The sequence below is a fragment of the Rhododendron vialii genome, chromosome 13a (genome assembly GCF_030253575.1).
Source record: "Rhododendron vialii isolate Sample 1 chromosome 13a, ASM3025357v1".
Lineage (NCBI taxonomy): Eukaryota > Viridiplantae > Streptophyta > Magnoliopsida > Ericales > Ericaceae > Rhododendron > Rhododendron vialii.
The window spans coordinates 32,539,363-32,554,759 of record NC_080569.1 but is presented as its reverse complement, the minus strand read 5'-3'; the positions used below and the strand labels follow the sequence as shown (position 1 = coordinate 32,554,759).

Genomic DNA, 15,397 nt, shown 5'->3' with positions numbered 1-15,397 from the left:
GAGGTCGGGTCCAATTAGAAAACGTAGCTTCTATGGAATAATTATTTAGTGGTCCTTGACAAGGTCACGTGCCCCATCGGGTCCGTTCAATTATAAAGAAATTTATTCCAGAAAGTGAAAATGAAGGAAAATAAAAGAAAAAAAAATTATTTTCTTCTATGCGTTTTGGTTAAAATAAAAACTTTATAAGAAATTACTTATAGCGGTAAGTTTTATATGAGATGGCAACTTTCACAAGAAAATAAAATTTCCTTGTATTTTTAATAAGAAAGTGAAAGCTATGTAACCATGTTTAAATGGGTTGTACAAGAAAATTTATTTTCTAGCACTTTTTACCATTTTCATGCTAATCAAACACCAAAAAAGTGTCAAGTCTTTTCTCTTTCTTGCATTTTTTTATCATGTTCGCTCTAATCAAACGGATCCTTCCGGACTCTTTATCTATCATACACTGCTGTGGGGTTTATATAGTTAGGCATTAACTCCACTGAATCCCACTGTGGTTGGTACGTAGCCAAGATAGATACACAAATATTGATTGTGAAAGATGTGATCATATGGGTCCCCCATTTTTCATGGTGAAAGCTATTGCAGAATGAGAACCCAATTATCACAGAAGTTTTGAATTCATTGGGCATCTGAAACTCCAAAGCTGATAACTACTACAAGTCTCTAGTCTAGAAAATAAAAGTTACTAGCTTCATCACCACCCCAAGTAGTGAGTGGTCCAGAATGTTTTTCTCTGCTGTTTAAATGGAAGATCTTTTCTCATTGGACACTTTTGTTAGTTAGAAGATTAAATTCTCAAATTTGAGCGGCAATTTATTGTACTATTTTCTTTGAATTGAAACTATAACTTTCATAGGTAAATTAATTTGGTTTCATGACTTTCCATATTTTGATGGGTATTGAGTACAATCTTTCTTTGGGAATGTGTAACTCACCAGTTTTGCAAGATATTTCTGCTCTATGGGTTTTGGGTTTTTCCATATCTGTTGATCATGCTAGATTTGGGTTTTGTGTTTTTCCATATGTGACCATGTGACCTCAGTCACATAATTCTTTTCTTTTCAAAATACTCTGTGCTCCCGCTCTCAATTCTCACTCTGCTCTCGCGTTCTCAATCCTCGCTCTCGCAGATTTTAGTAGTTAGGGAGTCGGGGACAGATTTGAGGCTGTTTAGGAGCAGATTTTGGGCTATTTGGGGCTGTTTTAGTGTCTGATTGGAGACTAATTAAAGGGCTATTTGGGGCTTAACTGATTTTTGGACTATTTGTGCCTATCTTAGGCCATCCACAGTGGTATAATCAAATGCTAATTGTTTTTAAAGTTAACAATATTGATGCAAAAGATTACTCACAATGGTATAATCAAACTTAGTAACATCTTTAGAAATAATCAAATTTTGGGCTTTGGATAATCAAAACTAACAACCTTTTTCAATAATCAAAATTTGTGGATACTACACCACATAAGTTAACTAGTTCCAAAATTTGTATACACACGTGTTTTAACTAGTATTTTCTTCTTCCCTTCTTCGCCTACTCTTTTTTTTTGGTTAAAAAATAAAATTGAAGAATAAAAATTTTATGTAGCCAAGCTTTTTCGCTACTTTATATCTTTTTTACTTCGCCAACAAACTATTTCTCTTTCTTTTCCTCCAAAAGTGAAACTCATATCTCTCGATCATCTACAATTCAATCCATCGTCGCCGGATTAAGGTGTTTCACTCTTCTTTCCTGTTTCTACTACCCACCCCCGGAAAAAAAATGAAAAAAATCATAATAGGAGAGAAGGAAGTCACCGATTTTTTTTTCAAAATTAAAAGAGGGAATCGATATATTTTAACTCATAAAAAATGTAAATTGAGGGAAGTGAATGACGGAAAACAGGGGGAAAGAGAATAAAATTGTAGTGGACCCCATATTTTGATTATGGACTAGAAATGACTATAGTGAAGTAAGACATTGTTAAGCTTAGCAATCTCTTAAGTGAATAATCAAAAGCTGATGTGTCAACTTTTGGTTATCCTTTTTTGATTATACCACTGTGGATGGCCTTAGGGGCTGTTGTGATGTATGGTTGTGGCTCAAGCATTAGGTTGTGTAGTTAGTTCTTTGCAGCTAACTGATTTTTTTTAGGGTGGTTGAGAGGTAGGTTGAGATTTTGCAAGTAGCAGTGATAGGGCTTGTCTCGTCCTATTGTACCAATTTCATTTTTTAGTCATTGTAATGAATGAAATTTTCTTCACCGTTCAAAACAAAAAAGAGTAGTTTTGAGATGTGGTTCTAAGAGGTTTTCACGTACGCGCATGCAAATTACGCGACTTAGTGTGTGACCATACTCAGACTTGGGTGTGGGTTTTCCATGTCTGTGACTAAACTTGTTCTGGGCTGCTTCATCTGAGAAATTCTGTGCTTCCCATATATGCACCATTAGGTTGGGCAAAGCTGCTGCAAATTCTGCATTTTGCATTACAATTCCAAAAATGGCAGAGGATGATGATGAAAGATATCCATCAGAGAACAAGAGGAGAGTTCCCCTCTGCATATTGTTCAAGGATGCAAGGTACGTATCTCTTTTCTTTTATTTCAAACTAACTTTGGCTCTTCTAAATTTTTTAGAACGTTTTTGACAAACTGAAGAATTAAATCTTGAGAAACGCATGTATGAACAACAAGTCGTATCATAATACAACAATAAACCATCACATAGGCACGCAAAACTTTACAAAACTTAGTATACTGAGTAAAATTCGTCCATAGACTTCCATTTTGGGAGAAATACTTCTATGCACTTTGTCTGATTACGTAACAAAATCGTAAAAGAATGTTAAGCGTTTTTTTTCTGCTCGGGTCTTGTGTCCCCGCGAGCTCCTCAAAAGAATGCAACCACCCATGGGCGCATGCATGTACGTGTGAAATATCATTTTCGATTACTATAGTTCATTGGTCTATCTATGAAATGTCCTGAATACATGCATGTATGTATGAACTGTTCGAGACTTCTCAGTGTGCTGAAAAAACTTTTGGTCGCGAAAATCCTACTCTGAAGCATGACATGATAGTCAAACTTCCACTGTCATTGAGTTCCTGTTCACAAAATTTTACATCTCTAACTTCTTGTGCATAGATTCGGAATAGCTGGAAAATCCTTAGAGAAGAGGTTGGATGTGTTTCCATTTGATAGCTGTGGTTTACATCGCCACACTATTGGTTTCACAAAAGGCACAAATTGTCAAGTAGGTTAATGATTTAATGTAATCGCTTTCAGCATCCGTTTGTGAATCCACAACTTAATTTTGTTCAGTTTGTTAGAGTCATCGCTGCCTTTCGTTTTTATGAGTAAAAATGAACTTCTTGCTTTATGTCCTTGCTTTACTATTATACAGATAACTGTATGATTCATGAACTTTCTATCACTGCCTTTGTTATCTTGTAAAACACCGAAGGGCTAACGACTAGTTTGTTTCAACTGCGCGCAATGAGCAGACGCGTATTCACCTTGGATGAGCTTGGTATAGAAATAGCAAGGATTGCACTCCCTGCAGCAATGGCTCTGGCAGCTGATCCCATTGCATCTCTGGTTGACACAGCATTCATCGGCCAAATAGGTATCTCCTTTTCAAAATAACAAAACTATTGTGCTATGTTTGGACATATTTTATGATCATTGAGAATGCGAAAAGTATAACATTTCCCGTCATTACATAATGTAGGTCCAGTAGAACTTGCTGCTGTTGGAGTATCCATTGCTGTGTTCAATCAAGTGTCAAGGATCGCAATATTTCCGCTTGTCAGTGTCACAACTTCTTTTGTTGCCGAGGAGGATGCTATTGCAACAGTGAGTCCTGCGGAAGTACAGGAGTGTGAAAACATGGAAATTGGTTCAGCCGTAAATAATGAAAACAAAAAGTTGATTACTCATACTGGTACGAGGTTTAATCAGTACCAGCGATATTTCGTTCCAATGCTGTGTTTGGATCCTTGATTTGTGGGGGGAAAAGAGACGGAATGTGAAAAGTTATTCAAACAATATAAACTATGCTATATTTTGGCTTCCTTTTTCTTTTCCCTCCACAAGTGTAAACAATCCCATTCCCTTGACCTAAATGTCTTTCAACTTTTGTCCATCAGATTCGATAGAGAGTATATGCAATTCGGAACTGCTAAGCGGTACCTTTGATGTAGTTAAATCTGGACGTGGAAAAAGGCATATTCCATCAGCTTCATCAGCCCTAATCATTGGCAGCATTCTTGGACTATGCCAGGCCATTTTTTTAATTTCTGGAGCAAAACCGATTCTAAACTTCATGGGAGTTAAATCTGTAAGTTCTAATACCTTCTCTCCAGCTGTGTTTGGATCGTGAGTTCGCTAAATTTGTTTCTTTGTTTTCTCCATCATTTTTTTCTACCAGTAAACCGCTCTTGAATCTATGTTCCAAACTCTGCCTGAGTATTTAGTTCTAGGCTTATGGCTATATGTGATGAGTAATAATAGCCGGAGGAATTTTTTTTTATCCAGGATTCCCCTATGCTAAAACCAGCACAACAATACTTGACATTAAGGTCTCTTGGTGCTCCAGCAGTTCTTCTTTCCTTGGCGATGCAAGGAGTCTTTCGCGGTTTTAAGGATACAAAAACTCCTTTATATGCCATCGGTATGCATCACATTGTCGCTACTTTTCCATTTATAAGCCCACTTGGACACTCGTGCAATGCGTTTTGAATAGCTGTATCAGCCTATCATTGATGCATCAACCTCAATTATTAGAAAGATTTACCCACCCTATTATGAACTCATACCATATTCTTTCTAATATAGTGGTAGGAGATTTGACGAACATAATCTTGGATCCAATGTTCATTTTTTATTTCCGCCTCGGCGTCAGTGGTGCAGCCATTGCTCATGTAATATCTCAGTAAGTTTAACTTTATCACTTTGCAAATGTTTCAATATTGTCCGGACATTGAAACATCCATTTCACACCAGAATCGGTCTTGTAGGTACCTCATTTCAATTATGCTTTTCTGGAGATTAATGCAACAAGTTGATCTTCTGCCTCCTAGTATCAAATATCTGCAATTCGGTCGATTTGTTAAAAATGGTGAGGTTTTATATGAGCAGTTTTCCCTTCAATATCTACTTTGTCCATTTATTTACTGATCCTATCATGTACACTTCACCACTCATCTTGTGCAATTCTGACACAAAAATTGATCACCTTGATGTTCGCCATTTTGATGTTATGCGATGGCTAGGTCTTTAGTCTCATATCTTCTCAGAAAAATGCATGAGGTTCCACAAATCTGCCTTAGAGTCTTATCTTTTAAGCAACCTGCCCAAGCCCGAGGAAGGGGAATGGTTGTGAGCTAGGTAGCCTGAACGCATAAAAATCCCATCAGATCCCGTATGGAGATAAATCCCTTCTGACATAGTGGAATGGATAAAAAATAAATAAAAAAAACTCCTGTAATTGACCCCAATTGTTATTAACGCAAGGCATAGTTTGGTATGGTTTAGTCTTTTATGGTATGCACGATACTATTTTCTGTCCTATTTCAGGTTTTCTGTTACTAATGAGGGTAATAGCTGTGACATTTTGTGTAACCCTGGCGGCTTCAATGGCTGCACACCTCGGATCAACATCAATGGCTGCTTTTCAGGTCTGTTTGCAAGTGTGGCTGACAACTTCTTTGCTTGCCGACGGATTGGCAGTTGCCGGGCAGGTGAGAAATGATCTTAATGAAGATACCACAACCCAATTTTTCTTGCATTTGTGAATGAAGGGAATGTCATCTTCTTCCTCAGTTTCCTTTCTTATATTCTCCCCCTTTTCCTTGCTCCATTTTTTTCTTGTTAGTTTCAGTTACCTTAATACCTCAGTTTCTCTTTCTCTTTAAAAGTAAAACAGGTCAAAGTAATTATCATTCGCACTTCCCTTTCATATTCTCTGCAAAACAACAGAAAGAAAGCTAATTACTTGTTGGCCTCGGCCCAAATCCTGAGAATATAATGGACGAGGGGAAAAAAATGGGGAATATATCAGCGCAAATCTTGATTTAAATCCTTAACAACCAATAACTAAATGTTTATAAAAATCTTGTGAAAATGTTCCGACGCTACATCCCCTTAAGAATTCTGACTCACCTACCACCCTTATGATACATTTACTGACATGATTCACATGAATACATAAGATCTCATTCACTTATTTCAAGCTCACCCTTAATTATATAGGATTTGCATTCATCTATCTTCTAATGGTTTTCACATTATTTTTGCTTGAACCTGTCGGATCTAACCAATCTGATATATTACTGTACAAATCTAGTTTTTGCTATCTTCACTGCGCAGGATGTATTTGTTTCGAGTTTTTTGTTGCATCTACCCGTCTAAGCTTACTGTCCGTGCAATTTTCCTTTTTTCTCAGGCAATACTTTTTTTTGTTTGGTAATTTCTCAGGCAATACTTGCTAGTGCATTTGCTAAAAAAGACTATGACCGCGCTGCAGCAACTGCATCCCGTGTATTGCAGGTTCTTGAACTATCCTTGACACGATTATCAAACAGTTTAATCTGATATATGCTTCCTAACAAGTTGGTTACCACTCGATACTGCAGCTGGGATTGGTCCTCGGTTTCGCGCTAGCCCTTGTTCTTGGAGTTGGGTTGCCATTTGGGGCCAGAATATTTACAAAAGACGTCAGTGTCCTCCACCTCATCAGTACTGGCATACCGGTATTTCTTCCTTTCTTCAAATAGGAAAGAGCACAATTATTAGTTCCCACGTCTGTTAAATTAACTTGTATGTGACATACAGTTTTCTACGCATTTCAGTTTGTTGCAGCTACTCAACCTATTAATGCATTGGCTTTTGTTTTCGATGGTGTCAATTTTGGCGCATCTGATTTTGCATATTCTGCCTACTCTATGGTAAGCCTATACTCAGCTTCTCCACATTGAAATATTGCCTGCTGGTGAAACATTACAAGAAAGATATTTATGAATGAAAAACACTTACATGAAGGCTAGATTAACAAAGTAGGCATATAGTTTGGAAAAGATTTTACCCAAGAAGCAAGACATGTGACAGATCTTCTTTTGCAAATGGCCTATCGGACTACGAGTGGCCTAATGCCCCATATTTTGCTCGGAAGAGTACAATGTTAGATGGCTCTTCGATTCCTTTAAGCCCTGTTTGTTCGACTGGACTGTCGTCGTTCACTGGTGGCTCCACAGCCAACCTTGGGTATTCATATGAACACCCTTAATTTGCATTTCCATGTAGGGAATTAATAAGATTTAGGTTCATCTCACTATTTTTGAACACCCAGTCTCCTCATCTTGAACGTTTTGCTTAAGAAATCGCACACGCAGCCAACAGGGATGAAGCCATTTGTGAGTAATTTTACACCACTCAAGCTTTTTAGATCCTTCATTGTTGCTATAGGTCTAAACTTAATATTGTAAACTCGACTCATCAAAGTCTTTATATCTGTTTTGATCGGCACCTTACCAAGGGTAGCAAATTGTCTAATGATTCCATAATTCCTAAACACCCTAGTACAAATTTCTGGAGCCGCCACTGCTGTAGTGAAAAGATATACAACTCCATCGGGTAAGTAGTAACGTATATCCGATGGATGTTATAAATATTTGACTATAAAAGTTTCACCCAAACGCAAGATCCGAATCCATGTTGATAGTACACAAAATCAAAGTAGTTTCATTGTTGAGGTTCTAGTTGTTAAGTTGGGAACTCCAACTCTTCATTAATTTGAAACTTCAGAAGCGTTCTTATCTCAAACACCAATGCTACATACACAAACTTAAGTGTACAAATTCGAAAATAGATGAATCCAGAACTGTCAAATAAACATGGGGCCCACGAGGTAGATTTGAGGCCCTCACACATGGAACGGTCGCATCTGTATCAGCATCTAATGTACTTCCATCCATGTCCGTACCATTTTTGTGCTTCAAAACCACATTACTATTACTCTTCTTTATTCAGGTTATGGTGGCTCTAGCCAGTATCTTCTTGTTGTTCATTCTTTCCCCCACTCATGGATTCATTGGAATCTGGGTTGGCCTCACCATCTACATGAGTCTCAGAGCTCTTGCTGGTTTTTGGAGGTAATTGTCCTTCACAACGCTTTAAGGCTGTGTTTGGATCTTGATTTGTGGCTTAAACAAAAAGGAATGGGAAACAGAGTAAACGAACATACCTGTCTATTTACCAACATTTATTTCGTAACCAAATGTCCGGGCTAGCACTCTAGGGCCTTGAAGTTAACGACCGGACAAAATTCCAATGGCTCTAAGGTTTGGAATGTTTAGGCTTCGCGAGATTCAAACATACAATCTCTTTGGGTAAAATTTTTACTAGTTGTTTTCTCGTACCTACTTTGCCAAACCACTTGAGGTATACAAAAAGTCGTGACATAAGGTCATAGGCTTACATATAGGCATGCCACTTGAATTTACTTCCCTTTCTTCTCTTGTTCGTGTTATATAAAATTTCTTGTGCAGGTAAAAAAAAAAAAACAGCAAATAATTTACAGAATTTTGTTTTATGCACTTTTCCAGGATAGGGACCAGAACTGGACCTTGGGGATTTCTGAGAAGCTGAAAATTTTCAGTTGGTGTTTGTTTTTTGTTTTTTTGTCAAAGAAACACTTGAATGTATGGTACACAGTCCTAATTATTCGTGGAATTTTTAACACCAAATTAAAGAAATAATTGAGATATTTAATAGTTCGGGGCCAAAAAATTTGGAAAACTATACAGAAAAAGAACTTTATTTTTTGTTTCAAAAAACTGCATGATTTTTTTTATGGTGAACTTCCAATGAGGAATGAAGGGTATATAATTCAACCCTCTTTGTAGATGAGAAAGAGAAAGATGTTTTTCTATGTACATACATACATATAGTACCATGAATCCATGATTAGTTCAATACTAGCACCATTCAGAGGCAGAGTTAGGATTTACATGCATTGGGGGTCAAGTATCTACTATGGAGTATATAATTTGTTTTGCATACTTGACAATGGAAAAACTAATAATTACCCAAAAATGGTCAAGAAAATGTAGAATCTAATCATATCATATAGATATAGGTACATAACTTCATTTATTGTTGACCAATATGATTTTTCACATGTTAAAATCAATGCATCAAGCCTCATTTGTAATGCTATCAAAAATCACTTTTCCAACGTACACAATCATGGCCGGCTCTGGGCTATGGCCCATGAGGCGCAAGCTTTAAGCCCCCCCAAAATGTCCAAAAACTAGGGTCTCCTCTTGTTTTTAGCACCTACTATATATGTATTGCTATACGCCCCATTTTTAATCCATAAATATATTTCACATAAAGCCCAATGGCCCAGTAAAAATGGAACAGATATAAAAAAAACAAAAAGCAAGAATAAAGTTGGATCACAGAACTTCGATATCAATAATCTCTAGGAAAATTATTCAGTGTGGTGAGTGCACCATTAACATGGATGCATCTTTTCCACTTAAACGATAATTCTCATTGCAAACAAACCCAACGAACTGACGAAGAAGGAATTACACGTTAAGTGCTAGGATATTAAGGGCCTCGTTTTCGAAAATTGTCTTAGGCCTCCGAAATCTTAGAGCCGGCCCTGTACACAATCAAAGTGATGGCTCCTGAGCATCCTACACGAGCAAATTCTGCATCAAAACTTATAACATTTCCAAATAAAAGTTGTATCGAAGTCCAGCCAAATATAACCGTTCGGCAAACCTGAGCATCGCTAAACTCCAATAAATTGCAAACCTTATTGAGCAAAAGCTCCCATGTCCAAACTGCGTTCTGAACTTAAAACCATGATCTTGGTACTCTTATATTCAGACTCAAACAGAAACGGAGACAAATTAGCACCTTTTGTAAGTAGGGAAAATCTCAGGCTCAAAAATCATATTCTCTGCTTCCTTCTTCAGGGAATCAAACAGCACCGATGACAAGTAACGCTCACTGAAGCTGGGGAACACAACCTGTTGGGAAAAGAATTTATACAATCGCTATCAGCGCTTTTTCAGATTTACACGAACAAAACAATGTATCTAAAAGAATTCAGTGATACAGTCAAAGTTACCAAGTGGTGTTCAGCTCAGCCAAATTACGTAAGAATAAAGCAATAGTTAGTTTTAATAGAAACCCAGTTGACATTCAAATCCAAACACATGACAGATCAAACAGGAAAGGTGAATTCAAAAAAGAAAGGCTGCATGGAGAACGAAAAAACAATAACTCACAACAATGAGTTTTCCAGCATTTTCTGGCCTCTTAGATATCTTAATCGCTGCAGCAGCAGCAGCACCAGATGATATCCCTACCTGCAATGCATGTAACCAAGGAAACGTCACACTTGTGCTAATAGAAAACCTCATTTGATGCAAGAGAGAAGTGATAAAATAACGAGAATAATTAGGTTCATACCAGCAAACCTTCTTTCAATGCAAGAAGCTTAGCTGTTTCAACAGCTTCCTCACTTGATATCTGCAACACCATTCGACCAAAACCATTCAGAAACTAATTAAAACTGGTTGAATCCAGAATCACATAAAGCAAAAATGGCAAGAAAAGATGCGGAGAATAGAAACTACATAAGATTCTCTAGACAAGTAGCCTTTGGGCATGCTTTGTTAACACACATCAAAACGTCAAAAATTCCATCTGATAATGAGCAAGAGACCTCTCAGTCGCTCACTCACCCAAATGCCAATGGTCCCAAGCAAGCCCAACATATACAGGTACAGTTATAAATCCACTTATGTTTTAAGCAGTTTGAGTGAGGTCAAAAGGAGCATCTCCCTTGGTCCATTTTGAGAACCCTACCTCTTTTTTTTCAAATGTTTCCTCTAGAAAGATACCCATAAGAAAAGCCGCTTCAAGAAAACTACAACATGTTTTAGGCTACTTCCAGAGCCACTGGTGCATAACAGGGTTACTCAGTACACAACCTCCGAAGCGGACTTAAGCCCTTGAGTGGCAGGTGACAAGGATACCCTAATTTGCGAAATTAAGTTTATGCACTTTGAAGGCGACATACATAAATGCAAAGCAGTCAATAATAAAGAAGATGACCAGAAACCAATACTCTTCCTCTATTCAGTCTTTGTTTTGTTTGTTTTTCGTCTCTTCACGAAAAATGTTTACTGAAACTGAATGAGACTGCTTGAGTAGTTGAGCCATGCTTACTTGAACAACTTCATCAAGTAAGTTGGCATTCAATACTCCAGGGATGAAACCAGCACCAATTCCTTGGATTTTTTGAGGCCCTGCATGTTACAGCATGACAAACATGAAGAGAAAGGTAAGGTTAAAAGAATATATTTCTCCTCTGCAAAGCTAAGATGTAATCTGGAATAATAATAACTTTATGTATTAGGAAACAGCCACAACCATCATCCACCCAAATAACGTAAATGGCTGGTGCAAATGGAATAGGAAGGTCATACTTTTCTCATTGGTTTCTAATGTTGATGTGAACATAAGATATTGAAACACAAGTTTCTGCAGAAAAATCAAAACAAATTTGATGTCAATGGGAAGGAACGTGTTTCATAGGTTCTTCTGGAAAAAAGAAATCAGTGCTCTTACAGAAAACATAACCAGACACAGGGACACTAACAGTCACAGTTTGGCTTAGTATGCCCCACATTGCATTTTTAACCACCCATTTTAAATCAAAATACAAAAACGGTTATGTTTGCTCTCTTATTACCTATATTGAAGGACGCTAAAAACAAATGGACACGTGGCATTGCATATTGCACATAAACCCCAACAATTACTACAAAAATTTACGCCAATTGTGATGCTTTTGGCAAAGAACTGCACTGTCAATTGGTTCTACTTCTACACCATTCATGCTGACTCACTGAGACAGGTTAGAAACAAAAAACTCACCAGGCCTTCCTCCAGATAAAACTGCACTTTCAACTGGTTCTACGCCATACAACTAAACCCCAAAACAGGAAATGAGAACCTTCATTAACTGTAAGATAGAGAGAAGGGAGGAACAAAAAGTACCCAGAGAAAATACAAAGTCTCCAAACCAAATCGGTGATTTAAAAAGCTGACCTTAACGTCAGGGTTTTGCTCTTGAAGGTACCTTCCTGCACCTGTGACTGTTCCTCCAGTACCTAGAAACTAGGGCATCAATTTTCCCACCACAGCCTTTCCAGATTTCGGGTCCAGTTGTTTCATAATGGATCTAAACAGATAATATCAATCAAGTACCTAATCTTCCAATCCACTCCCAACATATAAACTGATGGTAATAAAAATACTCAGAAAGTACTCATGCACTCGATACCTTTGGGTTGGCAGTGTTTTCAAATTGCTGAAGAATGTAGGCATTTGGGGTCTTTGCCAATATCTCTTCTGCCTTTTGAACAGCCCCTTTCATGCCCCTGGCGGGATCTGTAAGAACCAATTCAACTCCAAAAGCTCGGAGAATGATTCTCCTTTCCATACTCATAGAAGCAGGCATGGTAATGATTAGCTTGTAACCCTTAGCTGCTGCCATAAATGCCAAACCAATACCAGTATTACCACTGGTTGGCTCAATGAGGACACTCTTCAGCAGAAACATAACACATAAAAAGTTTGTCAGGTCCGCAATCAACAAAGTAGAAGGAACAACACAAAGTGTACAGGTATGATCACTGAAATTTAATGAACTCCTTTACATTCAGCTACTTAATAGTTCAGCGGTTAATAACTTGGCACATCCTCATGTGAGACTATGTGAAACAGTAATGAATCAGATACGTGCTAAAAAGAGCAAGAAACAGATATGCTGGATTCTAAAAATTGCTTATATTGTTAATGAACTTAAATAGTAACAAAAGAGGAGAAATCCACTATTTGCAAAGTAGATAATTGAGGTCCAGATATTAAGTCCCATTTGAGTAGATGTCCATCTTACCGAAAAGAATTCAAATTGAACAAATAACAAAAAAAAATAATGTAAGCAAGCCGGCATTGGACTAACCTCGCCAGGCTTAATGAGGCCGTTCTCCTCAGCATCTTGTATCATACTATACCCAATCCTGCATGCCACAAATAATTTTGCGAATCAAAATCTATTTGACAGTCCCATAATACGATTAAATCTAAGACTTATGGTCATGATTGAGGTACTATGAAGCAAAATGGCACAGACATCATCGGGCACAAGATCAAGAGGCATCTATCTGTACCTATCTTTGACGCTAGAGCAGGGTTCCATCATCTCTAGCTTGGCAGCAACACGAGCTACACAGCCATCCACGACGTTGTTGAGGTAAACAAGAGGTGTGTTACCTATCAACTGCACAAGTCAAAGCAAAAATAATAGGATAATCATTGCCCCGTGATCTTCGGATCAAGAAGAAGGTAAAAACGTAACGATGAACAGTTCTTACTTCAGTAACATCCTTAGCAATCGCACACTTTTCCTGTGCCGTTTGGCCAAAACCAGTGTCCAAAAGAATTGAGTTGAAGAGATGAGAACTAGCAATCCCAACAATTCTGGAAAAAAATTCAGGGAAGGCTTAAGTTTAGAATGCTTAGAACGTTTTGGGATCATGCTGTAGAGGGATCTATCATGGGAAAGGAAAATGACACAGAAACCAAACAATGACACTTCTCCACTTCAAATTCTCGTTACACAAATCCTTGATCCAAGCACAACCTCACAGCCCTTTCGGACTGTGAGAAAGGGTGCGATAAGAAAAGGGAGCACTTATGGTGAGACTAGGTGAGAAAGGGAAAGAAGCCAATCCGAAGGGAAAAAAAAAACATTTTTGTACTTCTCTCTTCATTTCTCACCAAAATAGCCAATCCAAAAGGGTGATTTGGCAAGAAACTCTAATCCTTTCTTTTCTTTTTCTTATCAAATCCCTCATATATATGGCACCGTTCACGTTTCTATTTCTGGGAAACAAAGCATTCTCAACAATTGCATATGTTCTTCGTTTCTTATCAACCACAGCCAATACTCGCTAAAACTTGTGACTAGCCAGGAAACAAACTATATGTTAAACAGATCTAATACAATCCGAAAGAGCATATTACTGGTCAGCCAAAAAATAATTAAAGCACAAGCTGCATCAATAGAGGAAGGGGAAGAAGAAATAAAGAAACCCCAAGACCAGAAACACCACTAGGAGAATATTAACAATAGAAAACAAGAAATTAATTTTAACTATAGGAAACAATAACTTGAATTAGTTCAATACCCAAAACCTTTATCTGGTGCTAACATAAAAGAAATATACATAATTATATCCATGTATATAAAATATAAATAGAACATAGATTCCACATGTAATTGCAAATCTTGATAGAAAAAAAACTAAGAATTGCACACACGAAAATAAAAAAAAAAACTTATAAGGCCAAAAGGGAATTCCGTTAAGGGTGATACCCAGCTCCAACGGGAAACGGAGAGATACGTGAATTCTGGGTTTCCTTTAGGGTCTGGACTTCCACGAAACTCAACCAAAACAGGTAACTAAAGTAGAAAATCAACAACCAAAAAACCCTTTTCTGTTTTTCCTGTAAGCAATTACCCAAAACAAGGCAGAGAACAACTTACCAAGAAACGAACACACCAGGGCTCCTGAGGAAATGCGGAGTTTCGAAGCAAAACATATCTCAGGAGTATAATATTATACTGTGGGAATAAGCTGCTCTCCTCCGAGGGGAGCCTTCGGTTAATTGGCTCTTCTGGTCTTATTTGAATAATTTAAGGGCGCCGCTATTCGCAGCCCTCTATTTACTTTCGTAACCCATTAAATTTCGGTAAATGATTGTTGAAAATCATAAATAACATTTCGGTAAATTGCTGTTAAAAACAAGATTATATTTCGGTAACTACATGTCGAAAATATGTTTAACTTTCGGTAAACAACTGCCGAACATGCATTTTCGGTAAACATCTGTTGAAAAAAATATTATATTTCGGTAATTGGACGCTGAAAATATATCTCAATTTCGGTAACTAACTGTCGAGTATAATTGGAAATTTTTAACGGGCTATGGAAGTAAATAGAGGGCTGCGAATAGCAGCGCCCTAATTCAAATTAAAAACGGGCGCCGCTATTCGCAGCCCTCTATTTACTCCCGTAGCCCACTAAATTTCGGTAAATGATTGTTGAAAATCATAAATAACATTTCGGTAAATTGTTGTTGAAAACAAGATTATATTTCGGTAACTACATGTCGAAAATATGTTCAACTTTCGGTAAACAACTGCCGAACATGCATTTTCGGTAAACATCTGTTGAAAAAAATATTATATTTCGGTAATTGGACGCTGAAAATATATCTCAATTTCGGTAACTAACTGTCGAGTATAATTGAAAAT

At 37.4% G+C, this 15,397-nt stretch overlaps 1 protein-coding gene and 1 pseudogene across 5 annotated transcripts; one reads left to right on the top strand and one right to left on the bottom strand.

The window, feature by feature from the left end:
* Positions 1 to 623: 623 nt before the first annotated feature.
* Positions 624 to 8,759, top strand: LOC131314580 (protein DETOXIFICATION 42-like). Of its 5 annotated transcripts, none has more exons than XM_058343331.1 (14): positions 624 to 718; positions 2,440 to 2,568; positions 3,492 to 3,613; positions 3,719 to 3,931; positions 4,137 to 4,327; positions 4,525 to 4,660; positions 4,825 to 4,921; positions 5,007 to 5,107; positions 5,566 to 5,729; positions 6,466 to 6,537; positions 6,624 to 6,740; positions 6,840 to 6,935; positions 8,017 to 8,138; positions 8,592 to 8,759. In XM_058343331.1, exons 2-14 carry the CDS (start codon positions 2,489 to 2,491, stop codon positions 8,632 to 8,634), a joined length of 1,554 nt encoding a protein of 517 aa, XP_058199314.1. In that variant the 5' UTR covers positions 624 to 718; positions 2,440 to 2,488; the 3' UTR covers positions 8,635 to 8,759. The 5 variants fall into 5 exon arrangements, with proteins under 5 accessions (XP_058199314.1, XP_058199316.1, XP_058199313.1 ...); XM_058343333.1 differs by lacking the exon at positions 624 to 718 and adding an exon at positions 725 to 865 and having other exon boundaries at positions 4,191 to 4,327; XM_058343330.1 differs by lacking the exon at positions 624 to 718 and adding an exon at positions 725 to 865.
* Positions 8,760 to 9,391: 632 nt separating this feature from the next.
* On the bottom strand, positions 9,392 to 13,576 carry LOC131314584 (cysteine synthase-like; annotated as a pseudogene).
* Positions 13,577 to 15,397: the final 1,821 nt, after the last annotated feature.

What these genes read in the sequence shown, in the direction of transcription:
- LOC131314580 (XM_058343331.1), top strand. Translation starts at nt 2,489, where the DNA reads ATGGCAGAGGATGATGATGAAAGATATCCATCAGAGAACAAGAGGAGA. An exon ending in AAAGTTGATTACTCATACTG is followed by an intron (nt 3,932 to 4,136) that starts GTACGAGGTTTA and finishes TTTGTCCATCAG; the next exon opens with ATTCGATAGAGAGTATATGC. An exon ending in GCTCTTGCTGGTTTTTGGAG is followed by an intron (nt 8,139 to 8,591) that starts GTAATTGTCCTT and finishes GCACTTTTCCAG; the next exon opens with GATAGGGACCAGAACTGGAC.